Here is a 26221-nt window from a genome sequence, read left to right on the forward strand (position 1 = left end):
ATTATTTATTAAATATAATTAACAAATATTGGGAGACGGAGAGGGCGCTTCTCAAAATGTTATCTAATTATTTACATATTTTAGCAGTAGATTCAATGATTTATATTATTTCGCGTGTGTTTTTTGTTTTATTATCTGGTTTGCATGTGTTGCTTCTAAAAGGGTTGCACCAAAATAGCAAACGAATTAGTTCGTAAGGTGCCGTTTTAAATGGTAAATATATCTGTCCGTTTACAACGTGCTCAGAGCAAAGACTTTATTGAAATGAATACAAACAAAGTGGGAAGAAAAGGGGAACACGGCGTAGATGCTGGGAGGCTTGTTTAACTGCCTTTGTGTGTGCGACAGTGAGCCAGCAGAAGCGTATTTTGAACAGAGAGGAGTTGTTCTTCCGGCAATTCAGGTGGCTTGTGAATGCAGCATCGGGGGCATCACTGCCAGTAGAAGGAGCTCTTCTGGTTTACCTAATCCAGAAGAAATACATACACAAACATGGCGATATCACAAGCGGGCAAGATGCTGTCCTCTCTTCGCTGTACGCTTTATTTATTAGTCCTCGGGGCTGCAGGAGTGAGCTCGTCGACGCTTCGCCTCCACCCGGAGCAGCGCTACATGCTGCCGCAAAACAGGGGCTTTTTCACGATAGAGGCAAATGAGGATTTACAAGACGGAGATGGAGGAGGCGCCGCGGCTCCAGCGCTGCCTCTGGCCGCTGGTAGCGCAGCTGAAGGCGGCGCGGACTCCGGAGCCCATCCGCTGCATCGAAGGCGCCGGGGCGCGGGTGAATCGACCATGCCGAAGGTGTACGGCCAGGTAAATGCGGTGCACCGCTGCTCACTTTAATGTCAGTGCCGTGCACAACCTCGGACTGACCTTAGCTGGCAAAAGGTGTCTTAAAGAAATTACGCAAGCCCCTCTGTTGTTTTGTAAGTCGCATCATTTCTTGCACCTTGTGTCTTAAGTAGCCGCTGGTGTGTTCACTGTTGAATGGAGGAAGGAAAAAAAAAGAAGCTGGGGCAGCTCTAAGCTCACATACCCCGTAAACTTAAGAGAAGGAGCCTGTGAGAGCCGCGGTTTACCTGGTGTTTTTCTTTCCACGGGGCTGTGAATGTAACGTTGTACTTCACTGAGCGTGTATTCAAATGAATGTCAACTCAAACCCCCCCAGCACACGGTTAATGGAAGCCTGGCGGTACGTGGTGCATGTCCTGTAAACAGATGCCGAAACAGGACGCACAAAAAGTCACAATTAATGTGCCACGACGTAGATGAAACGCATGCCGAAGTTACCAGAAAACCCCAGAGACACGGGAAACGCATTCGTTTCCTTGCCACCCCAGTGCACACTCGTGTAAAGGTTAAGAAAACACAACACCACGATTTTGCACGGAGCATCGGCGCGGTGGTTCTTGGTGAAAGCGGAGCGGAGAGAAGAGTGGGGCTAATGCTAATGAGAGGGAAATGATTTCCTTTACCTGCAGCCGCATGAGGATGTCGAAACCAGTTTCCCACACGAGGAAACTGGTTTTATTAACACACGCTGAAGCACAACATGGTAAACTCCCTTTGAGTCAAGTCGTCTAATCCTGCTGTGCTCAAACACAAATATAGTGCACGTTTGAGAGGAAATGTCTACAAGCAATATGTGAATCTTTAGTAACATCACACTGGAGTTAATTTGAGTAAAGGGACAATGTGTAGATGCCAAATCGGAATTTAGGTTGTTTAAGTTTGTTTTAGCAACAATATTTATTGTCGAAACAGTGGTGGTAAATTAGACACATTTTGAATGGGCTTTGGTGTGGAGGTCCCTCGCCAAAGCCTGTTTCTGGTCACTTCAGGTCACAGACCTCATTCTTGCAAAACGTGTGAACAAATCCTCACGATTCGTGCCCCTGCAAAAATCCAGCAGCTGTTGCATTCGTTTTGTCCATCATTTGCACGAGTTAAACCGCTGCAGTTGGTTTAATGTAATTGCACTCATTTTGATCCACAGTGTTATCCTCTTCCTTGCTCAGCGCCATGCAGCGCTCTCCCTCGAAGGAGCAGTTAAGAGCTCAGTGCTGCTTTGCTGCACCAGTGTATAATTATTGGTTGTGGCGGTTGTTATAGCGTTGTGCATTTCGTTATAGTGAGATTGCATCCAGTTTTTTCTGCCGTCCTGCACCGTTTCCGTGCTCCCCTTGCCTCCTGGCCTCACAGCTCTTTAGCGCATCCAGACAGCAGCAGGATGGAAAGAGAGTAATGGAGCGTCTGCGGACAAACTGCAACAGTCTGGGTGAGACTGGCTTGCCGGGGAGAACGTTTCGCTTGCAGGCGGAGAATGCAGTGAGAGTTAGAGCCTCAGACCACTGGAGAACCTGTTAGTTGTTTACACCGTGAACGTAAATGAGCTGGAATTTTAAAGAGGAAGTTCAACCAGCTGTTCTGTCAGGGCTGACACATTTAGCTGAGTGGTAGACAACTACTAGCGTCGACTCTCTTGATGGGCAAATAAGGCAATCTGTAGGTTCTCTCTATATGATACACTCATCAGCCACAACATTAAAACCACTGTCAGGAGAAGTAAATAACATAAATCATCTTGTGACAATGACCCAGGAAAGTTCTGCTGGAAAGGATTGGACCTGGCATTTATGTGGATGTTACTTAGATATATACCACCCACCTAGACCAGACCAGGCACCCCCACCTCATAGCAATGACACTCCTTGATGGCAGCGGCCATCCCCAGAAGGATGCATTCTGACACAGGTTCACACACACCTGAAAACGGTTTAGCAACAACAATCAATAACACGACACCACAGGACACCCTCAGAACGTCCATGTCCATTCTCTGATGAGTCACAACTGTTTTGGAGGCACAAAGTGGACTTTACAGAATATCAGGCAGGTGGTCATAATGTTATGTCTGATCAGTGTATGACTGTGAACTGATTATCAAGCCATATATACGGGTGGAGGGGTGGGTCTGAAGGGCTCAAAGAGGAACAAAATAAGAGAATAATTCCTCATCCAAGCTTAATTCAAATTAAGTGAATAATTATATGATTTCTTAAGAATTTACTCTGTAAAAGAGGTGACAAGTAGCTGAGGGGGTGGGTCAGAAAGTGGAGAAAAAGAAAGCAAAACACTGAGGGAATTAGGAGAAGTGATCAGAGGGAAGTGTCTCTCCATCATCCGTCATCAGCCGGCTGTCTCACGCTGACCTGTACTTCCCTGTCTGGCGACACCCGCAGTCTAAACACAGCCACAAAGGACAAATAGTCTCCAGGGAGTCCAGTCTGGATCAGGTTTCGTCACTTGTGAAAGACAGTAAACCGGAGGAGGTTGTTTTTGAATGCTTAGCTGGTTGAGTGTTTGTTCCTCTGCTTGTTGTGCCTGTCGGCTTGCAGAGGTATGACTGGACTTGTCAAGTAGCTCGCCCGGGCATTGTCACAAAGGGTAATGGCTCGGTCTGAGTGAGATGGAGTCAGCATGAATCCACTCACCTAACCTTGCTTGTTGTCATGTCGGCTGTTAAGATGATAGCATCACAAGCCAGACCGAAATATGCGATGAGGGTAGGATAGACGTGCTGAAAGGTGTGCTTTTGGTGGCTTTTTTTTGGTCATTTTTCTGACACCAAACTCCGTCCCAGGAGTCTGCTCTGAATATGTGCAAAGTTCAAGTGTCTCTCCCACTGATAGTTAAGGCTACGCAGGATGAGCTGTAAATGAGTCCGTAGGCGGTCACCAGAGCGACGAATGGAGGTTTCGATTGCCTGCTCAGGTCCTACTCTCGGCCAGATTTCAATACTGTCAATCATTCCCCGACAAAATGTTTTTTAGCTTTCACATTAAACTTGTAGCATGTAACGCTAGCACACAGCTTACAGTTGTTCCTCGTCTCATTATCTTTTATAATTGCTGCTCAGAAGTATAAGGCTGGCTTGGAGGTACTGGAGAGGAAGATCCTAATGACAAGTCACACGGCGTTAAAGCTGCTGTTCTCTCACCAGCTGTTGTTGTTCTGAGGCGATGTCGGTGCTGTGTTCTTCTCTCCTCGTGTTACAGTCGCCCCTGTTCGCCATCACGAGTGTAAATAAACAGTGAGAATCCACACTCCGCTTTAACATCTGGGTGCTGGGCGATCCAGTCGCAAGTGGCAGGCTTTAAGTACCTGTGGTCACACATGGCATTGAACGCGTCTCTGCATTCGACCCCACCTAGTGCTTGAGATCCAATCCCTGTTTCAGCCTCTGTATGCAAATAAACACTGTCATTACTGGTCCTCCTCGGGGCCCTGACCCGTCGAAGAAAAACTGACCCCACCTCTGTCAGGCCTGCAAAGGTTTGCTGTGGTTTCTTGTTGTTGTGCTTGTCAAACCGATCCTGAACCCTTTTTTGGAGCGTTATCTTGATGATGGAGGCCATTACCCTTTTCCATGAAAGGGGGTTCATGTATTCAGTACTACTGAAGGATATGTAAGACCAACTCCAGATGCTGTAACATCGGTATGGAGAAGTCTGCGATTGAGCCTTCGCTAACAATGGGACATCAATGCGCGTTGCCTTATGTAGAGTAACCAATATGGACACCCAAAACAGCGGCACTCCGTAAAATGGCCTGTGATTGGTGGAAAAATACCACCAGAGGTTTATTTTGAAGCCTGTAAATGCAGCCAGAAGGAGGCACAGAAGTGACACTTGAATTACAATATGCTAACAAGCTGTTATGAAATTTGGACCAAATAACCCTTAAAATAAATTAAATACCCTGCCTTTAAGTAGGCGCTGTATCTCAAAGTACCGTGCACATGAATGGCAGGTCCCAAATTCTCTCGGCACAACCGCACACTGGATCGCCTCCTTCTCATAGCATGTTCCCGTGCCGTGTGTTCCCCAGACCATGTCCTCCCATGTCTCCGTGGTCCAGTTCCGATGTGTCCATTGTAGGAGCTTTCATTGGTGGACAGAGGTCAACGTGGACACCATGAATAATCTGCAACTACAGCGCCGCCTCCAAAATGAACTGTGATCCACTGTGTGCTCTGACTGTGTGTGGTCTCTCCTTGGACCACACTTGATAGGAGTTGACCACTGCGGACCAGGGACACCCCACAATCTTCAGATCTTCTCATTTTGCAGATCCCTCGTCAAAGTGTTGAGGACTTAATGTTTACCACAATCTGTGTCGTTCACTTCCCATGTCATAATGTTGTGGCTAATCAGTATATTTTGGACTCTGGGACTTACTGGAGATTTTTTGGAAATGTTTTGATTTGTTTATTATTTATTTAGTTAAGAGCTTCAAGACCAGAATATGTTAAAGACCCACATTACTAATGAATATGTTTCACTTTGGCACTCATCTTTAATAGCGGTTGTGTGTTTTTTACTTTACCGTACTTTAAGCCCGCCCTTGTGTTCGGATTCCTCAGGACGGCTATTAATGCTGGGTCTGACTGGGTCCTCAGTGAGCGTGCACAGTTTAGTTGTGTATGTTGCAGTGTGTTAAGATGAGCGTCTCTTTCCACCACCTCCTCCACGGATATTTCACCATAAACATAAAAGGTGTTGTAATCTCCGAGAAGTCAGATGGTGTGTCACAGAATTAATTCAACATGTGGCCTTTTCATTCACACTTCCCAATGCAATTTCAAATACCAAAAGAAAAAACTTTAACAAAGTATAGGGCAGAAGTACTGGGCAATAAAGACCAAAAATTACAACTTGTCATTTTTGGATTGAATGCGGATGCAAGATATAGGTCTTGGCATTTACGACTGTGTGCTTGTGACATTTAACTATGGGATGTTAAACAAACTAATACAAGCACTTGAATTAAATAGTTAAAAATGAAATACAATGCATGTTTGCATGAAGCTGCAAATATTTAAAATCAAATAATTATGGATTCACGGAATTAATGAAATAACTATGTGCGTATCCAGTATTTCCCACAGACTGTAGAGTTTACTCTAAGTACGCTTCCTTAGACTAGTGCGATTTATTTTCTGTAACTACAATTTACCAGTGTCCCTTAAATGCCTCACATGCAGATATGGTAGATGCAAGCTAAGTCACTGTGTGCTAAGAAGTCTGCGACCGTAGTACACGCTGCTATTTCTAAAAATGCCTCTTGCACGTCTATATAGATGAAATGTCTCAGCTGAAAGCGTTGTAGTGTCTCTCATTATGACCACCTTCCTACTGTTGTGTAGGTCTCCCTCGTGCCACTTGAGGACCAAAATAGTTGTGACTCATCAGAGAATGGACATAGGCCTTCTGAGGGTGTCCTGTGTGTCTGTTGTTCACGGGGGGTCTTTGGGTCCTATGATTTGAGGGGAGGGGTCTCTGTGGATCCTCCCACAGATACTTGATCAGTTTGGGATCTAGTGAATTTGGAGGCCAGGACAACATCTTGTGCTGTGCTTCATGTTTTTTCTTGTTGTTGTTGTTCCTAAACCGTTTTTGTGTGTGTGTCTGTGTCTGGCTGCTGCCATCAAGGAGTGTCATTGTTATGGGGTGGGGGGTGTCTGGTCTGGTCTAGGTTTTTTCCCAGTAGAAGGTTGAATTGTCACAAGATGTTCAAATGTTATTTACTTCTGCTGTCATGGTTTTAATAATTAAATTAACCGCTGGTTTAAAATTGCATTGCTTGCAGCTTTAGAATTGCATGAAGTCAGGCTGTCTTAATCTATTTGTGTTCACACCAAGGAGACAGCCATCTTGTTTCAACAAAAGTTATTTGAATTGTAATTAGGGATGTGTGTCGTTAATGTTTGATACCAGTAGCAAACTGATACTTTTGAAACGTTGCTGGTGCTTAAAACTCATCTGAACCGGTGCTTAAAGAATGGAAAACACACAAACTGTTATTTTGAAGGCATTTTGTGATGTGCAAGTTAAACAGAATATTAATTTAAATAATATAAATACAACTAAGTAATCAATTAACCAACATAAAAAACAGTGGCGTGTTGTCTTGTAGGCTATCGAAGATGCTTTTAAAAAAAAAAGCGCGATACATTCGACGTTTAATCAAATTTGAGGTGTCACCTCCCTTGCACAGTAGTTATTTCCAGAACTTGCAGCATGTTGCAGGTTGCCAAGTCTGCATCTTTTGAGGTGAAATACATCCAAATTTTTGACAGTTGGGCCTCAGGCATTTTTGAGTTCGACTTCCATCCATGCAGGTGAAAAACTGATGTGACGTCATGTGTCACAGCAGTAGAGCTAAGGAGGCAGTAATTACACATTCAGTGGAATGGAAATGAAGCACAGAAATCTGCATTGCTTTTTGGTCTCAGCGGCCATTATGGTACCTAGTATCAGTACCCATCTTTAATTGTAACTGGGCAAACAGATCAGGGGCTTTGTGTTCACCTTTAGTGTGAATAAATCTGCTGTGCATAAATCAATGGCGTCTGAATATTCTAATACGTGACTGTATATGTGGAGTATTTGCTTGCGGTCTGCTCTATGCTGCAGTGTGAGGATGCTCACTGAGCTAATCAAAGTTAGTTGGATCACAAAAGATGAGAATTGTGACCAGCTGTTCCTCAATCTAATGAAACTTCAGGAAGGAGTGTGCTCTTATTACTGTCCCTCGGTTATTGCAGACAAATTAATACATTGATGTTGAACGTTGAACGTTGAATGTGGAATTTGGCAACATTGTCCCGTATCAGCACTTTGTTTGTTCTGTACATTTTTTTTTAGCATTTTAGCAGTTGACCAACCAATGTCACGGTACTGGGCAGACAAGTCTGTGGAAGGTCCACTACATCTACGTGTTCCACATCAAAAACAACCCGAACGACGGTGAATCAGTGAGAGTCGGAGCAGTATTTACAGCGGCATCGATCTCTCCCAACCTGCATCCTCAAACCGAACTTACACGCTCGCTCCGACACGCCATGCGTCTATCGACTCGCGTGCAGTTCCTGGCTCTCAAAACCTCCTTAAAATTCAGCGCAGACTCTCACTCTTCACTCCCTGAGCTCTGGCTGGAGGCACAACAGCTGAGCGTGTGTGCGCGTGTGTGTGCGCCGTAACACAGCACTTAGCTCTAGTATGAAAACATCTTCATTAGTTTTTGTCTGGTTGAGTTTGCGCAGCTGCTGTCAAGACGTTTCAAGCAGAGCTTTCTTGGTGTGGAACAACTTTGGCCCACTTCTCATTCAGCCTTAATAATATTCATCATTTTCTGTCGAGGGCCTCAACTCTACGCAATAACAAGCTCTAGATTCGGGCCTCGGAATCATTTAGTTTCATCCGCACCGCGCTCGCTGCGCAATTTGCCGTCTTCCCTCGCGCGTTTTTTAAAGTGTTATTTTGGTGCACCAGTTCTTAAACGCATTCCTTTCTAAACCTGAACGGCTTCCAAACAGGGGCGTCTGTTGTCACACTGGGAGGGGAACAGTGGCTCAATTGTGCGTCGCTCTCGTGGCCGTAAATATGCCGGTTCGCCGGCGTGCGCATGCAAACTGGAGAGTGCTCGGTGCCTGGTGAGAGTGCAGCGAGGCCTCATTGCCTGCCAGTCCTGCAGAGATGATGTCATTGTTTGAGTCAGGCCGCTCTTCTGGCCGCTGTGTCCGACCGCCGCCACCCCACCCGTGCACACCCTTCTCGCAGTTGAATAATAGAGAGCTCAGAGCCAAGGAGAGGGGAGGGTGGAGAGGGAGGGGGGAGTGTAAATGCCCGGGCATATTGTTGCTGCGTTCCGCTCCTTGGTAGTACCAGACACCGAGCCCAACTCCTCCGTGCCACCAGCAGGACATCAAAGCACCAGAAAGCTTGGAATAGAGAGGAAGAGTTCAGCCGGTAGCAGTGAAGTAATTTGTGGACCGCGCGTGCGTCACATCCTGAGCTGCAAAACAAGTCAAAAGTCAAATCCAATGTCATCCTCTCGAGAAATGTGCGCGCGAGGCCTTTTAACGGACAATTTCCAACAGGAAGCAAAAGCCACCTGAGAACACGTCGAACTGGGTCGTCCAGTGAGATGATTGGAAATAACGCAGACTGTACATGTGTCTGTGTTTACTCAGGGAAGGAGTTTCTATTGTAGCAGACTGGATGAACAGCAGTGTCTGAAGTTTAGTGTTTCAATTGTGCTATTTCTCTGTCTGGCTGACTAATACATGAGCCCTGGTTTGTGAGATTACCTCAAGGCCTGTATTATTGCTTTGTTGCTAACACTGTACCACAGCAATTAGTATGTTTTGTTAGCACTTAACGCTGTGGAAAACACAGCAAAGTGGCCTCCTGATCCCATCAGCATACCCCGAAGAGGATGACACGACATCGTCAGAGAGCCAGTTGAAGCTACACAAGACCAGAAGTGTTTCGTTTAGGTCCATGCACAAGTAACGAGTGCAGCCGGTGTCTCAGTTGCATGTAATGACTTGTTAGTGAAAGGGAAACTCTAGCTTGCCTGCTCAGGTTGTCACACAAATAAGCAAGAATGACTTTCGTGGGGCAGTAGTAAACCAAAGGAAAAAAAGGACAGAGGTTGCATCAGCCTTTCAACAAATTGACTGGAGCCGTGGGAAAAAGCCAATCAATTAGGTGGCCTGAAGTGCACTGTACATGTTGTGTTATCAGCCCTAATATAAATAGGTATAGCAAAGGTATTTGCAGAATAAATTGACCAAATTACTTTTAATTATACTGAAATGGCACAGACACAGAGCTGACCAGTGTGTTCCTGCTCATATTGCTGGTATGACACTCTCAGTGCGTGCCGTTGAAGGCTAAATTTCTGGGAGCATTGCAACGGAAACAGTTGTTCATATGTGAAGTTTATACTGAAGTATTTCATCATCTTTTTTGATGAAATACAGCTACATGGACGTCATTGTGTCGGTTAATCTTAAGGGATCTTATGTGTAGTGTAGAAGTTATGGTGCAGTTTAGGATGTCTTTGTTTTGCATTCATTTAGTCAGTGTTTGTCTTACTTCTTGCTCCAGAGCAGAAGTTGGCACCAACAAGCTGGATGCCAACCACCATAAAAGAAGAAAAACCAAAACAGCCTCCTCCTTTTCTCAGAGGTGCTATCCTTTCCTTCCCACCAGTTGTCTGTGCACTTCTTTCCTCATGAACATTTCATTTTCTTGGTGGTGAATCGAGTTGGTATTACTGAATGATGATCTCCTGCTACTTTTCAGTAGTAGGTTTTGGTCTATGGCAGAACTAATGTAAGTAACTACCAAAGATCGAGCTCGGCTGAAGCCAGACACTCATCTGATCATTGTTAAAATGCCTGGATCAACTCCAGTATCGATCTCCTGATACTGGTTGGGTCTCTAAAAAGAACCCATTAGCTCACTAGAGGACCTCGTCAAAGGCGTTGCCTTAACAAGCTCCTTGTTAACAGCCCTTATGTGTGCAATACTTTTATTAACTCCAGCTTAATTACATATAGAGGAAGATAATGGTAATGAGATGTTTTCATCTTATTTTATAGATAAAAGAACCCAAAGGGTGACATTTATTTTTTCATTTTCTTCCACACCACCACAAATCACAGAAAAGTGTCTGTTTTAAAAATATTCCAGAAATTAGTGTCGTGGGTGATTCACGATTTTAATTATTTTGTCTTTTCTGTCTAAATGAACTTGGGACAAATAACGATTGAAATATGGGTTCCTTTATTAAAACTGCATATGCAATGTCCCATATCAAGAAACAAGAATAGTAGTTCTGCTGCTCTGGAGATCTTCTCCAACTCCACCACAGTCTCTTAATTTAGTTGCGGTGTTGGAACTGGAATGAGAGTTACATTCAGAGTCTCGTAGGGCCACACATTGCTCCCATTTCACTGTGTGATATGTTTCAGGTGCTGCCACAGGTTGGTACTTTTAACAAAACATTCAAAAATTTGCAACACGGCTGACACTGCAGCGTGGCCTGTTCCATATCAGACATTGCCCAACCAAACGGCTACCTTTTGTTGATATTGTTTCCTCGTCTTCAGCGGCTGCTGTTTCTCAAGCTTTTTGTGCTCTGCTTCACTGAGCTGGTGGGCGTTTGGGTGACGACAGTGGTGGGAGCACTCAGCTTCGCAAGTGAGGAATTTTTCATATTGTTAAAAAACAAAAACTCCAATTAACTGACTTAACTCGATATATCGCCCAGCCCTGACAGAAATAGAAGAAACACACACACTCTTGGGATTGTGTGGGTTTGGTACGACAGATGGATTTATGTGGAGGTAGTGCTGTTTAACATAGCTTTAAGAGAAAACTTAATGGAATCTAAAAGTCTTTATGGCCTTTTTCCAAATTGCTTTTCTGGCTCTTCTTACAGACAGCTTCAACACGAGAGCCAGTGCTGCCCAGATCACCTGTGCAGACATATAAAATCTGTTACCAAATATACAGAAATATGTACTCTGTTGCAAGGACTCTTGCAGTTGTCCTGCAATAAATCCTACCGTCTTCTAAGCTGCATTTGTTGTTCAGTTGTTGTGCAAAAGTATTAGTTCAAATGTATGATCGTTACATTTGTTGTAGTTTGTATTGCTGTTGATTTGTATCACTCTAATATTTTGTCCGTTGAACATGTATTTCCTGAAAATGTAAGGCCGCTCTTTTACTCAGCGGTTAATGTGAGTAATGCATACTGTATGACTCTGATCCGTTTGCATTTTCAACCCGCTCGTCATGTTAAATAGCCGAACATTTGTCCTCTTATCCCACCCTGACACTGACCAGCATCCATTACATATTTTTCACAGCAGACAAGTGTTCAAGAAAGAAAAAAAATGCGACAATAATAGTAATTATCTATACACTTGTGCTTTTTCTGCAATAGATGTCAACGTATCTGTTGTGGTCAAATTATGTTTCTGAAGAGTAGAGTTCTGATGCATATGTGAGAAAAGCTTTTATATAGTCTGATGTCCTCGTTATGGGTGAACAACACTTTGGTCTTATGAGGAAAATGTTTAAAAATGGAGATGATTCACTATGGGGTTGAAGTCTGGACTCTGAGGTGGCCAATCCATGCGTGAAAATGATGTCTCATGGTCCCTGAACCACTCTTTCACAGTTTGAGCCCCATGAATCCTGGCATTGTCATCTTAGGATATACCTGTGCCATCAAGGGAGGAAAAACTCCATTGATGGAATAACGTGGTCTGGTATATGCTTGAACCTGGAGCTGAGAAACTGCAGCCACCCTGATTACAGCACTGCCTCCACAGGCTTGTACATCAAACACTAGGAATGATGTGGGCATCACTTCATCTCCCTCTCTTCTCATCCTGATGCTGCCTTGAAACAGGGTAAATCTGGACTCACCAGACCACGTGACCTTCTTCCATTATTCCAGAATCCTATCATTATGCTCCCTAGCAAACTGAAGCCTTTTTACCGGTTAGCCTCACTGCTTTGTTGTTTTCTTAAGACTACACAGCTGTTCCGTACCACTTCCTTCTCTCTTACTTTCACTATTGAGCACAGCTCTGAGTTGTGCTGTTGTTTTTCTTTGTTTTGATTTCACCAAACGTTTAAGTAATTTTCTTTCCTTCCAGTTTTTAATAACACGTTGGACACTTCTTTACCCAATTGTAGTAGTTTCTGCTTCAATCTCCTTCGACATTTTCTCTGCTTGATGCATACCAATGATTTGACGCTTCTCAAACAGACTAACATTTTTTCCACAACCACAGGATGCGTCTTTCATCATGGTTGTTTAAGAAATGAGAAATTACTACTCGCATCAGTTGGGGTCAAATTACTTGTTGCCAGCTGAAAGATAATCACCCATGTAGTAATTATCCAATTGGAGGTTCTTGCGTGTTTGCTTAGTAAACTCAAGGCGGTATATATAGTGCCAATAATAATACCAATTCTCTTGAGATCCTTTACGGAAGTCAGTGACAGACCGACACCCCCACAGCACGTACTAAGGCGACAGCAGTAAGGGAAGTGAAACAAACAAACCGCCTCGCAATGTTTGCTGAAAAGACTTCTGAATTCTTGCTGATTATTTGGTGGTCGGATCCTGGGAGTCGTTGTTTCCGTATCAGTTGTTTTTGAGAAAATATGCTAATTGTGATGCAAGTTTGTTTCTGCAAATTTATAAAACCTTAAGGAACCTTAAGGATGAAGGTTGTGGGCTCTAACCTGCCGGCTGCCTGTTGTCTTCAGGTCTCACATAGTCATGTATTTAGGTTAACTGGTGATCTTAAACCTGCTATAGGTGTGAATGTTGACCCTCCACAGGATAATACGGCCGTACTTCCAGTTAAAAACTAGCAATAGTTCAGTTGTTTGACAAAGCAATTGTGTGTTGCCGCCCTGTGACTGTGTATCTTTGCTGTAGTTCCTTGTTTTGTGTGTTTAAGCAGAGCGACGGCGCAGATATTAATCTAGCTTCCTTCATACCACACAGTCAGTGGGGAACTGTGCAGATGGCAATAAACCCACACTTTCACTTCTGTCAGCTCTCAAGGTGTGACTGAGGAGCAGTGACCCGTCATGAAAAGACAGAAATCCTCTTCCTCTGCGCTCCTCTGCGGTTTGCTGGTTTTACTGAATCCCGTCTGCTCTGTCAGGTATGAAGGTTTTGCACCAGATAGCGTTTGGTGGGATGGAATGCATTATGGATGCCAGCGTTAGAGACACAGACAGTACAGTAGCTTTGTCGGCTGTCTGCGACGCCCTGCCCCCCAACCTCCAAAACCCCTCGTGCCCCGAGTGGCCACAAAACTGTCAGAGAGATTGATGGAGAGGAGCAGATAAGAAACACCTCTCTGTTACTCATAGAGCCACCTCTGGACTACCCATCTATCTATGTAGAGCACGGTGTGAGGGGGAGCAACAAACAAAAACCACGGTGAAAAGTGTGTTCTTATTGACATGAAGGGGCGCTTTTTATTTTATTTTATTTTATTTTATTTTTACATTACACTTATCCTCTGACATTTGAGTTCTACACGTTTCAACACATAGATGAGACGTGTCTCTAGTCCATTGTGACCCTTTTACTGTCACTAAAATTATTTATATGGAAAAACACTGGGGGCCACAGTTCTTTAGCAGCAAATGGGAAAACGAAAATAGTAAAAGATTTGCTACATTACGTTCTCTACATTTCTCTACTTCTTACTTACTCAAATGGACCAGTCCAGACTGAAATCTTAAGCACTGGGAGGGAAAAAAAAAAAAAAAAAACGCCTGGAAGTTTTCCTTGTACCGTGTAAAAATTTGAATACGCTGGGGGGAAAAAAAGCTTCCCCGCTGAGCACAACGGTTTTGCGGCACGGTTTAAAGTGTCGAGCGGGACTCCCAACCGATGGTAAAAGTGCGTAGCCTTAAATATGGCTGCGCTGTACTTACACAGTGCATTGTGTTTCACTTTAAAATCGACCACAGAAATGTTGGAAAGTGGAGGTCCATTGGCCGCACATCTTAGGGAGAGTGCTGCTGTTGGTTCTGACGTGTAAATATCAGAGCACCCATGATGAAAGTGCTTGTTAACCCTCAATCTATCTCACAATAATTCAAAGCTTGTGTGAGGAAGGTCAGGTAAAGGCCAGCTGACGAAGAGCTGAGAGCCAAACCACAAAGCCGATTGTCAGCGTGCATAGAGCAGCAGTTTATGTAGTTTATAACAAATACTCAGCATTGCACATGAAGATAACTGGTGTTCACCAGAAAGGCAATAGATCACTCAGAGTAGGATCTCGCTGCCACGGCCCTTCACACATTCCTGTGTACTGCAATTAAGTCGACATTGTAAACACTCTTAACAAACCACAATTGGTTGCACTAACCATAAACCCCTTAGATTTACCTAGATCAAGTTAATGTGTTTACAACACGCTGACGCAAATTCCTTTTACTACCACAATTCTGTAAAAAAACGTGATTAACGCGCAAAAATTCTGTTATTAAGTTCTCAGCCCGCACCATAGTTTGGGAGAAGTTAGCGCAGCAGTAACCCTGTGGAATGCAAGCAGAATCTAAAGTGTGGTCATAGTAAATAATTTAACCCCGAGGGCGGCAGTAATAGCCCCGTAGGGTCAAACTGACAAAAATCCCAAAAGAAGGTCAAGGAAGGAAGCAAGAAATGGATAAAGACGCGGGTCTTTTGACCTGCGAGTTCCTCTTGAAAGCCGCAGTAGATGCTCCTCTCAACAAGACCAAGGATTTCTGCATTTGCTGTTGACTTGAGCTTCCTGAGCGGCTCAGATGTTGGTAAGAATAACACAAAACTGCTAAAAAGCTGTGTGATTAATTCACGTTAACACACGTTCCACAGTCTATTGACGGCCCTGGTGTGGATCAGTATGCTGGAATATAATCAATCTCGCCACCAAGGTTGTTGGCAGCTGCACGTGTATAAAACGCGCCGCTGTGTTAACTCCCTCTGTTAACTTGTCTCATGGAGGCGCAAAGTCAAACCATTTCCACGAATTCAATTTAATTAATCCCTGTAGCCTGATGTCAGTAGCGCAGATGCTCGTCTGCCACGGCACATATTGCAAGGTCACCGAGCTGGTGTTAGACGGCTCTGTGCTCCTCTGCTTTACAGCAGCTAAACTGTACAAATATTCATAGCCTTCTGTAACCTGCAGCATGTGAAGACAGGCTGCAGTCGGGGCCTGTGGCTATCAGCTGCTCGCTGAGGCTGAGGCCGGACTTACCGGGCGAGCGTACCGTGTAGGCGTGAGTCTCATTTCAAGCGCTATAGGACACGGGCGGCGTAACCTTCACACGCAGCCTGCACCGTGTGAGTCATTTTGCGCGGCCGTCATTCCTGCTCACTCTGGAAAAATGCTAGTCGCCGCTGTGTCTTTTGTAAATTTCTGTTTCCACTTACTGTTACACTTACAGCAACGGCGACAGGAGCTTTTGCCGAAATTTCAGCAAAGACAAGTCGTACAGATTTTTGTCTCTCTGAACGTCCTCACGTAACCTTTCCTCTATGTGCTCCATCTTTATTGATCCAAAACAGTCAGTTTGAAAGTGGACCAATCACGGTTACATTTCTGGGGAGGTGCACGTTAGGCTATAATCTTAGGGTCTGTTCAGGTCTGTTCAGACATCGTAGCTATGGCGTCAAATTGACACTATGCTTTAGCTACACCAGTTTTCACAGTCCTGCTGCTAGGTAGGATATCGCTCAGTATGGACTGAGTAAAATATATCTCTGGTAATTTTAATATCTGAAGTCTCATACCCTGGTGCCACACCTCTGGACATTCCATTCAAAGTGGATTTACCCAACACGGTGTTTTTGGGTCATTTATAAAAACAGGTTTTCTACAAAAAATGCGTATTTCGTATGTTTAGCTGTGCTTCCTCCATTTTGTTGCACTGCCAGCGGAGCAGTGACCACCCGTAGTTGGACCCTCGCCGCATCAACTCTCATGCTGCAGTTTTTTTTGTTTTTTTTTTCCCCTCACGTTCATCAACGGCCTCTGGATTCGGCTGTGTCGGTCTGCGGAGCCGCTGGCACCCCTCACCGCGGCCCGCTCACGCAGCAGCCAATGAGGCCTGAAACGCAGAGATTTACTGCTGCAACACCTCGTCCTGAGAGACGGCCCTGGCTTTTTACTGAGGCGGCCCTGGGGGAGGCAGTCTGAGGGAGATGGAGAGGAGGAGGAGGAGGAGGAGGAGGAGGAGGAGGAGGAGGAGGCTGATGACTAAAGCAAGACACGGAAAAGCAAGTTGTGTATCAGTGATGCTGGCTTCATGACAGCAGCTCATAGTCGTGCCTTTGTTGGAAGTTACATGAGGAAAAGGTTAAATTTGTGTCGTGCTGGCGACACGTAGTCTAGTCCTGCAGGATGTTGGCTTTGCTGTTTTCAGGCTGTGACCTCAGCACTGTGCTGAAGGATGAATCCACCCTTATCATCAATCTCCCCTGTTTGATGCCTCTTTTTTTTGTGATTAAGTGTTGTCATTTTCTCCTGTCATTTTTTCCTACATTTCCCAGAATCACCCACCCCCTTAAGCAGAACACGGCATGCGCTGCAATGGTTTATAGATTTTTGAGGCCTCTGTGGGTGGAGATATTACTGTCTCTGCCTTCCCTTCGATGTGTTGCTCCTGGAATATTTATTGTTAGGCACTGGTTCAGAGTGGCAAATCTACGCCCTGATGTTAGCAGCACAAGCGCCCGAATATTTTCATTAAACTCTTATTCCTCATGCTATCACAGTGCCTTTGTGTTTGCTCTGTTGTCCTTATCAGAGTTGCTATAGTAGAAGTTAGGAAGCAGAACTGGGCGGAGGTCGGTGTCTGATCACTGCTGACAGGGATTGCAAAGATATTTGTTGTGTACTCCACAGTGTGAGCCACCAAGAAAAAAAAAAGCCTTTGAAGCAAAAATGAGCCCTCGTGGAGGCCTGCCCCCTCGTAGAAGCATCAATAAAAGATAAGGGAAGGAAAGCAGTGCGGGGATGAGATGGCGAGGCAGTGACAATGAAAAGGATGAAATAGCCTATTTCTTTTCATTGATCTATGCACCCGAAGGGAGGGGCCCTGATGGAGAGTAAGTGTGCGTTCCGGCGAGTCATTGCATTACCCGCCTTTTTAGGCGCAAACAAACATGTGGAAACATTGTTATTCCCCCCGGTATTAAGATGGTTGCAGGCAACTCTGGCTTTTTTTTTTTTTTTTTTTTTTTACTTGTCACTTGGCTCTGCAGCTCCTTCCTCTGTGTTGCATCGTTGTCCAAAAAACTATCCACGAAACACACTGCTGCGTTGCGTGTTCTTTTATTACCATGAACACAGACACTGCAGATTATTTTGACACTGATGCCCGGACATTTTTAAAATCTTGAAGTGAAATCTTTATGAGATTTGCATCTTAATAGACACCTCTATTCTTGGTGCTAAGCGCCCTGGACAGAACAGGGAGCTGGAGCTGATAGAAGGTGGCAGCTGCTGCTGCAAAATTCACTTATGGGTTTCAAAACTCAAAAATTTGCCAGAGGAAGATAATGCGTTTAAAAGGGGATAAACCCCATCAAGTTTTTTGCCCCTAGAACTGATACGAGTCTTTGAATATTCACTATCAACAGATCTGAGTCTCTATCAGATCGTAAATTAATAACATTTCTTCCCCAGGTGATTCATCAAGGCTTTCCTTATCACGTATTCTCCTATACATGCACACTGTGCAACTTCATTTAGAGTATAGCACTTTAATTAAATTCAGAAGGAAGGCCTCTGGTTGAAACCTGCTACCGATCCGATCCACGTATTTTAGAAATGTCCGGATCAGCCCGGTACTGATCTCCTGATCCTGATGTCCCTACTTTTAAACGTAGCGGTAGAGGAGGTGCCCTGATTGGTTCAATAATAATACAGCTCCTGAAACTCTGGAGAGCAGACAGGAATCTGGTCAATGTGACATTATTGATTTAGCAAAATCTAAATGACCTTTGATGAATGAAAGATTGTAGTATATTTATAATAGACATCTAAATAACACCTTTATTTATGTAAAAAATGACTTATTCTGCTTTAGTGCTGATCAGACGCAGGAGTTCTTTCAGCACCAGACTGATCACACCACGATGAACTACACTCTGAGTGTGCATAAACCATATTTAAAGCCATTTATAACCATACTGATATTGTGCAATAACTCATGTTCACTTTATTTTCATATACTTGTACGTATTTCCTTATAAACTACTGGACTCTGGACTCACCATGTGCAATAATTCCCTGCTGTGCAATAGCCCATATTCAGTGTTATTATAGAGCAACAACTTGGAACAGAGGTTCACTTATGTACATATTGCTACATATATTTCTTATATTTTTTACATTTATGCGTGTATTCTTACTATAATTGTCCACTTACTCTTGTTCTTATTGCCTACATTGTTCTTAACACTAGTGCACTTTGAGTAGGAGCTGCTGTAACGAAAAGTAATTTCCCCCTGAGATCAATAAAGTAATTCTGATTCTGATTCAGACATTGTTGCATAATCAACTACTGAGACCATATACCCAGTCTTTTTTTTTTATTTTATTTTTTTTTATATACCCAGTCTCAGGGTCTCTTCAGGCCTCACACCCAACCTGGGCGAGGAGCCTCATTAGTTCTTCATTTTCACTGCGTCAAACAGCACAGCTGTGAAGTAACGAGCTTTGGGTTCGACTTATAGTATCAAGTAAAACAACTCGCGACACGGTGCGGATAAATTAATAAATAATAAATTGGTGCGTGTGGTTTGAGTGAGAGACTTCCAGAATATTATTCATCTTCTCAAGTCGTGACGCACACACACAACAGCTGTTTGCAGTTCGTAGCATACAGTGTGCTAAACTGAAGTCAGAAGTGCTGGCTAGGGACGCATGGGGATTCATTTTAACGCCAGCTGTAACCACAGGTACTTACGGCTGCTTACTTGTGATCAAATTGCCCATTTCATATGTAAATTCCATGTGTGGGTGTCTTTGTGAGTTTGGTTCTGAAATGTGATTTGTCTTGTTTTTCTGAGATGTGCTGACAGATACAGGCTTGAGGTTACCTCAGGTTGCAACCTGCGTCTTTGACTCATGTTGGTCTTTTCTTTTTCATTGTTTTTCACTTTGACAGTCGGCAAACAGAAGAAAGAAAGTTGGTCTTTTACTTTTAAAAGAATGAATAAAGTGAGCTTGACGCTGTGCCAGGGTTTAAATCGTTGCAGGCTTCCAGGGTTTACGCTGAAGGTTTTGCCGTGAAGACACTGGCGTCGGTTGTAGCCTCAGATTCAATCCATATGTTGAACTGATGAGATGTCTACACTCGCGCTTGCAAGTGTCAGTGGATCAAGCCGATATCTTAAACTCACCCCTCTTTTTAGGTTTGAGATAAATCCACAGTGACAATAAGAGTGGGTAACCCCACACTGCACATGTTGCTTTACTTCATTAGCGACGACGTCCTGGCTCCAAGTAGTTAGTGACGCGGATGAAATATTCTCTCAGGGCGTATGCAATTAATATCGCACTAACAGCACGTATCGCGGTACATTAAATTTCTTATTTTAATTATTTCATAGTCTAGTGAACCAATAAACAATGGCTCTGTGTACATGTGTACGCTCGTTCATCTTTGAGGCAGAACTGGGCCAGGATCAATTTGGCAAAACAAGCTTAGATTATTCAGCCTGCGCAAACAATGTCCAGCTCATCCTCGTTTGTTAGGTTAGTCACACACACAGAATAGAAAGCGTGCGCATGTTTTGACACATACCAGTTCTTTTTAACTTCACCTTTTGATCTCTTTTACAGTCAGAATGAAAGCTGAGTTTTCCATACTCTTGTGTAATATTCCCACCCCTACCACCCCCAGTTGGCTTCGGTTATCTATGGCTGAGGATTTACCAAATCTCTGCTTTCACACCTGCTATTAACATTAATCCTGGGCGATTCTGGTCGCAAGCCATCAGCTTTAAGTACATGTGTGAACGCACCCTGGACGCATTTGAGGTGGCATCGCTCCGACCGTAATTCCTTCAGTCGTACGAGAACACACGCGTCCGCGGCCATATTGATGGGCTGGCTGTCGGCTCCTTAGTCTGTTGCTTTTGCTGAGTCAGTGGCAACAAACGATCAAATTGTGAAGCGGCGGTCCCGTGGTGTCAGCACTTCATAAGACACACTGTGATTCAACACATTACATGGATTAACTAACGGGCTGAGTCATACCAAATGAGACTCATGGGGAAAAGTAGTAATGGCCAACAATGGTGGGTGTAGAAAGGTGAGCTCTTTCCCACTGGTTTGCGTTAGAGCCAGGGTGAAGCTTATGGTTGCACTGTTTGTTTTTGTTGGGAGCCGAGAAATTTCAAATAGGTGTGGGGTTGTACTTTGTGGAAACACGGCCTTCTACACTAGACCATACCGGTGCTGGCTTAGTGGAAGCACTGGATGGTCCTCACATGTGCTGCTTTAGTTCCTCTAACTGCTTTGTGCTAACAGGGCAGCTACCGTGGTACAACACTAAAACCTTCTTTTTGTAGTTCGTTAACCACAATCAGAGCAGAACTGCCTGTCTGGAGAAGAATTAACAGTTTATTCTTTAAATGTAAGCTCCAACGCTTTGAGCAGTGGTAACCGTCACTTGGCAACTGTTTTTAGTGTTCATCTACACAGATTTTGAACCAGGCAAATAACGGTATTGACTTTGTCTGTCAGTATCAATCCCTCTGGAGAACTGGGATGTAGGTGGTGTATTTTAGCAGAATGGCAAATAAGTCCTTTGAAGGTAATTACAGAAAATCGGCTTCTAATATTCAGACTTAAACAGGTCCTTTGACCCTCCCCTTTCCTGAACTTGCGTGTTTGATTTTCTCATGAATTCCTTTCTGTTAGAGGATATGTGTAAGCCGTCTGCGTTCTCTCTGATCCCAGCGTCTTTTGTCGTCTTTGTTTTTGTCCTGCAGGCCAACCTGAACGACTCTCACAACCAGATGGTGGTCCACTGGGCGGGAGAGAAGAGCAATGTCATCGTAGCCTTGGCCCGGGATAGTGCAGGAGCCACGGGGCCCAAAACCAGCTCTGTAAGTACACCTGCACACATCCGTTCATCCCAAATATAGGCACACTTTCTTTTTTTTAATGTGGCCTTAATGTTCAAAGTCTATATTGATTCTGTTGGACCGAAGCTTTTAGTTTGTCTTAAAAGCAAACAAACAACCCAATCCATCTTATTAGATGGTCAACACAAGCTTGACAGTATTTGATTTAAAGTTTTTTTTGCCAGTAACTGCTTAAACAACAGCCAGACCATGAGCTTGTGATACTTTTTTTCTGAAGACCTCACATATTTCTAATTAGTCCAAAAGTCCTTGAAAGAAAATTGATATTTTTAATTGTCCCTTGTCTCACACACCCACAGCTGTCGAGCCAAATGTTTTGAAGGAGTACACGTTTTCAAGTGCTTAATTGTCTCCTGAGGGATGTGATCAAGGGGTTACTTAAACCTCTTTTATTAATTACAGATTTATGGAATGATTTCATTTTGGCTTGCGAAAGTCGTGTCTCATCTCTTAATGTATCCTCCCTGTCTTGGCTCGACCATTTAAGTGTTTGTTTTTCTGACCAGTTGCATGACATTCAGAAAGTGCGTTGCTTTTATTGGTTCTTCTGATAATATCTCTCATGTTGCATAACGTGCTGGTTTGGTTATCAGCAGTTTTACTCATCTCATCTATGCACCATGTGTAAAATAAACATAGTATATATGTAAAATTGCTTATATTTTGACAGATCTGGTGCCTTAAATACAATATCCCTTCTTATGTGCTGCTTAGTAGTCGCAGGAAAAAGCACGACTACCAGTTTGCACAAACCACCGTGGCATTAATCGTTAATGTGTAAACTGAACAGCTTTTCCAAACACCAAATATGAAATATGAATACAGTGGTTATGCATGAATTTAACTTGTTTCACTTAAGGTGCTGTCATCGTAATTAAAATAACAGTACTGGCTAGAAAATGAATCTTTAGAAACAGCAAACTTGACTTCTGGTCTTCAGGTCTACGTTTCCTACGACTACGGCACCACGTTCACACCCGTCTCAGACAAGTTCCAGCTTTCTGGGGCCAAGGTGAAGAATGGCAGCAAACAAGTCATCTCCCAGTTCTACCACAGCCCCGCAGACAACAGGAGGGTGAGTCACAGTCTGCTCCTTGTTACCTTCTCCAGGTCACACAGTGTTCCCAGGCTTAGGTTTCCATGAAAGTGGGGTTACAGACATGGTTAGAGCAGTTTGTTATATGTTACATGTGCAACAAACACATGTAACCTGATGGAAAGTGAATCTCTCTGCTGACAAGCTGTAGAAAGTGTTTTATTACATCTCTTTCTCAATTCTTCTTTAAAGATCTCCTAACATGAGACGTCTGTGAACTGTTTTGGATTTAAACAGTAGCTGAATTTGAAATTTTTTTGCAGACTTGGCAAAACTGATAAAAAAAAAATAATCAGGTGATCAGATAGTAAAACTGAATGGCAAGCAAAGGTTTGAAGTTGATCAAAAAAAGTGGAAGGGTTTTGAATTAGAATTTGCACAGACGACCTTCTGATCGTTGGTGGGAGCAAAAGGGTTTTTACATGTGTTTGGAAGAGCTGTAAGAATGTGGGGAAGAGATTCAGATCTAAATTAAACCTGTTTCTCATCGGCTTAAAGGGAGACACAGATGTATTAAAAGTATTCACCGTTTCCATATTTCAGATTTGTTCTACTTTTGTGTTAACAAGACATTTTCTCCCAGAACCTTTGATGCAGTAGATGTACACTGAAACTTCTGCTTTTCTCTTTTTTTTTAACATGCACAGTTTTCTCATTGTTAGACCTGATAACTTTTAAAAACCAGACCAGATAGAACTTGGATGTCAGAGGCATGGATCTTTTTGTCCTGCGTTGCCATTCACACGTGCAGTTGTTTTAATTAACATATTACTGTGTCACCTAAATAAAATGAACCACTGGTCGTTTACTGTCCTGCCTAGTGTTTTGGTCATGTATTGTTGTTGGTTACCATATTTAAAGGGAATAGTTTGACATTTTGGTAAAACTGTTACTTGAGTATTTAATGAGAAGGTCTTGGCGAGCACTCACCACGTTCCCATAATGCATTTCTTTCCTATTGCTATTAATTGTGGACCATAAGGGTCTTTTACAGCAGGGGTTCTCAAACTTTTTGGAGCCAGGGACCCCTTACAAGGGAGAAAACTCAAACTAAATACTAACCTCGGCCTTAGCATCAGTCAAAGTGGACGAACTGAAATATTTGTCCATTGTTGCAAGTAAGAAAGCGAAAGCGACAGATACAGGAGAGAGGGACTCGAGTCAGATTTATGAGGTGTCACAATCATATCAGACTTTTTATTGACCCATAGCTAATGTAGGAGGGAATAATTGGTTTAATATGTTTGTTATATTGGCACCCACATGTAGTTATGCATATAAATGCAGAAAGGAACTCACCTTCAGTAAATATACTAAGTTTAAAATACTGAAAACTTAAATTAAGGTTTTGACAGCTGCCAGATCGAATTAATTTATGAAACAAAACATGTCTTCAGCAGCTTCATGTTTAATTTACCTCTTGATACTCAGTTATTATTCAGCAGTTTATACTCCTCTGAGCACTCAAACAGCCTCTTCTCCTGGTGGGACTAAATTAGCGAAGCTCGACAGCACATTAGTGATCTGGCATCTCTTTCCACTGCAACACTGCACCCAAGCACCAAAGGAGCACCTTTTACTTTAGGGAGTTTTTTTGTTTAGAACAGAGCAGTGTCTTAAAGGAACATGAGCACTGGTGTGATCTCTAGCTCCTTGTCTTTCTGTAGGGGCCTCTTTTAAATTTGCAAACTCTGTTTATTCTGTTAAATAAGGAAATACTTAGTTTATGAAAGTGCTTGACAGTAGAAGGTCTTCTGTAACTCCGGAGGGGAAAACAACCCTGTCATTGTTACTGTTACGTCTTTAAAAAGTGAAGGTTGCAAACACACTTAAATGTGCTTTTGATTGCATTAATGTGGAAATGTAGGATCCAGCACTTATTTGTCCCAGGGACTGTTAGAACATCTCTGCATGTGCTGCTTTAATTTATGTCACTCTTGTTTAGATCTGTCTTTTTAAAGCTCATCCATGAGTTCTAAGTTCTCTTTTTTGTTGTCGTCGTCTTTCAGTACCTTTTTGTAGACTCCACCAACAATTACCTGTGGAACACCTTCGACTTCTGCAGGAGCTTCCAGGGCTTCTCCCTCCCCTTCAAGCCGACCGACCTGCTGCTCCACGCCAGGCGCTCCAACCTGGTGCTCGGCTACGACAGCTCTCACCCGAACAAACAGGTAAAGGCGCGCCCTGCCTCCGACTCTAAACTCAATGGTGCAGCGATTATATCTTGTGTGAAGCCGCAACGATGACACAGGCACGTTCAGTATGAAAGATATTGCGATCTGTTTATTAGACGGCGTAAAAGCTCAGTTGCTGTTTTGAAGCAATTATATTGTCATCTTTGGGTTTTTAGATACAGATACTACTGAACACAGTGTATTATAGTTTTTTAAAGAACCCATGTTATTTCTATAATTTGTTTAACCTGCTGTGAAATAACCATGGTTTATTGTAACCAAGAGACAAAGCTATCGGTTGCTTAGTTTGTGGGATCAGTTTTTTTTTATTATTCCTTTGTCTTGAGATCACGCTCAAAAGCGCCAAACATCTCTCCAGCGTTCTCCTCGTCATGTGTGTGAGAGAGCCAAAATGAAGGAATGAGCTTGACCTACATTTTTACAGTTAACCATCCCCCCTCTACTTCTTCTTCTCTCCCCCCTCCTCCTCCCACTCCTCCCCCTCGTCCTCCCCTCTCTCCCACCCTGCTGCTATAGCTGTGGAAATCAGACGACTTTGGGGAGACGTGGTTGTTGATCCAAGAGCATGTGAAGACCTACTTTTGGTAAGATAACGACTGTCTCGGCTCACAACAAGTACACCGTGCACTGAAGGGTTATATATTCTGCAAGGAAGATACGTCCTGAACTCTGGGAAACAGTCATTTGTGCAAGATATGAAAGAAAGAGTAAATGCTGCCTTCCTGAAAATAGCAGCAAAATCTGTATCTCCTCCGTTTTCGTGCAGTAACTACTAGCAGCGGATCGACAACAAGCTGGCTGATGAATAATTGAAATGGGATAAATGTAGGTACGCCACAAAAATAATGTGGCCTGATAGATTCTCAAGTCGAAACACGAACCTCAGAGTGCACAACTTCCAGGTGCTTGGCCTAAACGGACGTCTACAAATGGTGTTGCACCATCGTGATCTGTATAGGAAATAAATATTTACTGCTCACCTAAAATGTATTCATAATGAAATCAGGACGTGCAGCTGATACAGTTCCTACAGCTGTTGTTTGAATTCGGTTGGAAGTACGTGAAATTAGATTCCTGCTGGAGCCTTCTGACCATGCCAGTTTAGGATTAGCGTGATTCTCAGATAGCTAGTTAATCTGGACAGCTGCCAGACAACAAGTTTTCTCAACTTTATGCTCCAGTCAATCCATCAGCCACGAGTTATCAGAGCCGGGCATGCAACACATGGTTTGCCTTGTCTAATTTAGTTATTTATTGAATATTTATCTTTTGCACTGACGGGAGAGCTGTACCTCAATTTCGTTGTGCAATGTAATGTTATACGCTACCGTGCAATGACAATAAAGACTCTAATCTTTTGCAAAAGAAGTAACAGGAT

General features: G+C 43.4%; 1 protein-coding gene across 1 annotated transcript in view; it reads left to right on the forward strand.

Moving 5' to 3' along the window:
* The first annotated feature begins 266 nt into the window (after positions 1-266).
* Positions 267-26221, forward strand: part of sorl1 (sortilin-related receptor, L(DLR class) A repeats containing) — a 77099-nt gene continuing 51144 nt past the window's right edge. The window contains exons 1-5 of the mRNA XM_047593701.1: positions 267-813; positions 21397-21513; positions 22493-22627; positions 24658-24819; positions 25360-25427. Of these exons, the coding sequence (XP_047449657.1) occupies positions 493-813; positions 21397-21513; positions 22493-22627; positions 24658-24819; positions 25360-25427 (803 nt within the window). The 5' untranslated portion in view covers positions 267-492. The remainder of the gene's footprint in view (positions 814-21396; positions 21514-22492; positions 22628-24657; positions 24820-25359; positions 25428-26221) is intronic.

Source organism: Mugil cephalus, chromosome 9 (assembly GCF_022458985.1).
Source record: "Mugil cephalus isolate CIBA_MC_2020 chromosome 9, CIBA_Mcephalus_1.1, whole genome shotgun sequence".
Lineage (NCBI taxonomy): Eukaryota > Metazoa > Chordata > Actinopteri > Mugiliformes > Mugilidae > Mugil > Mugil cephalus.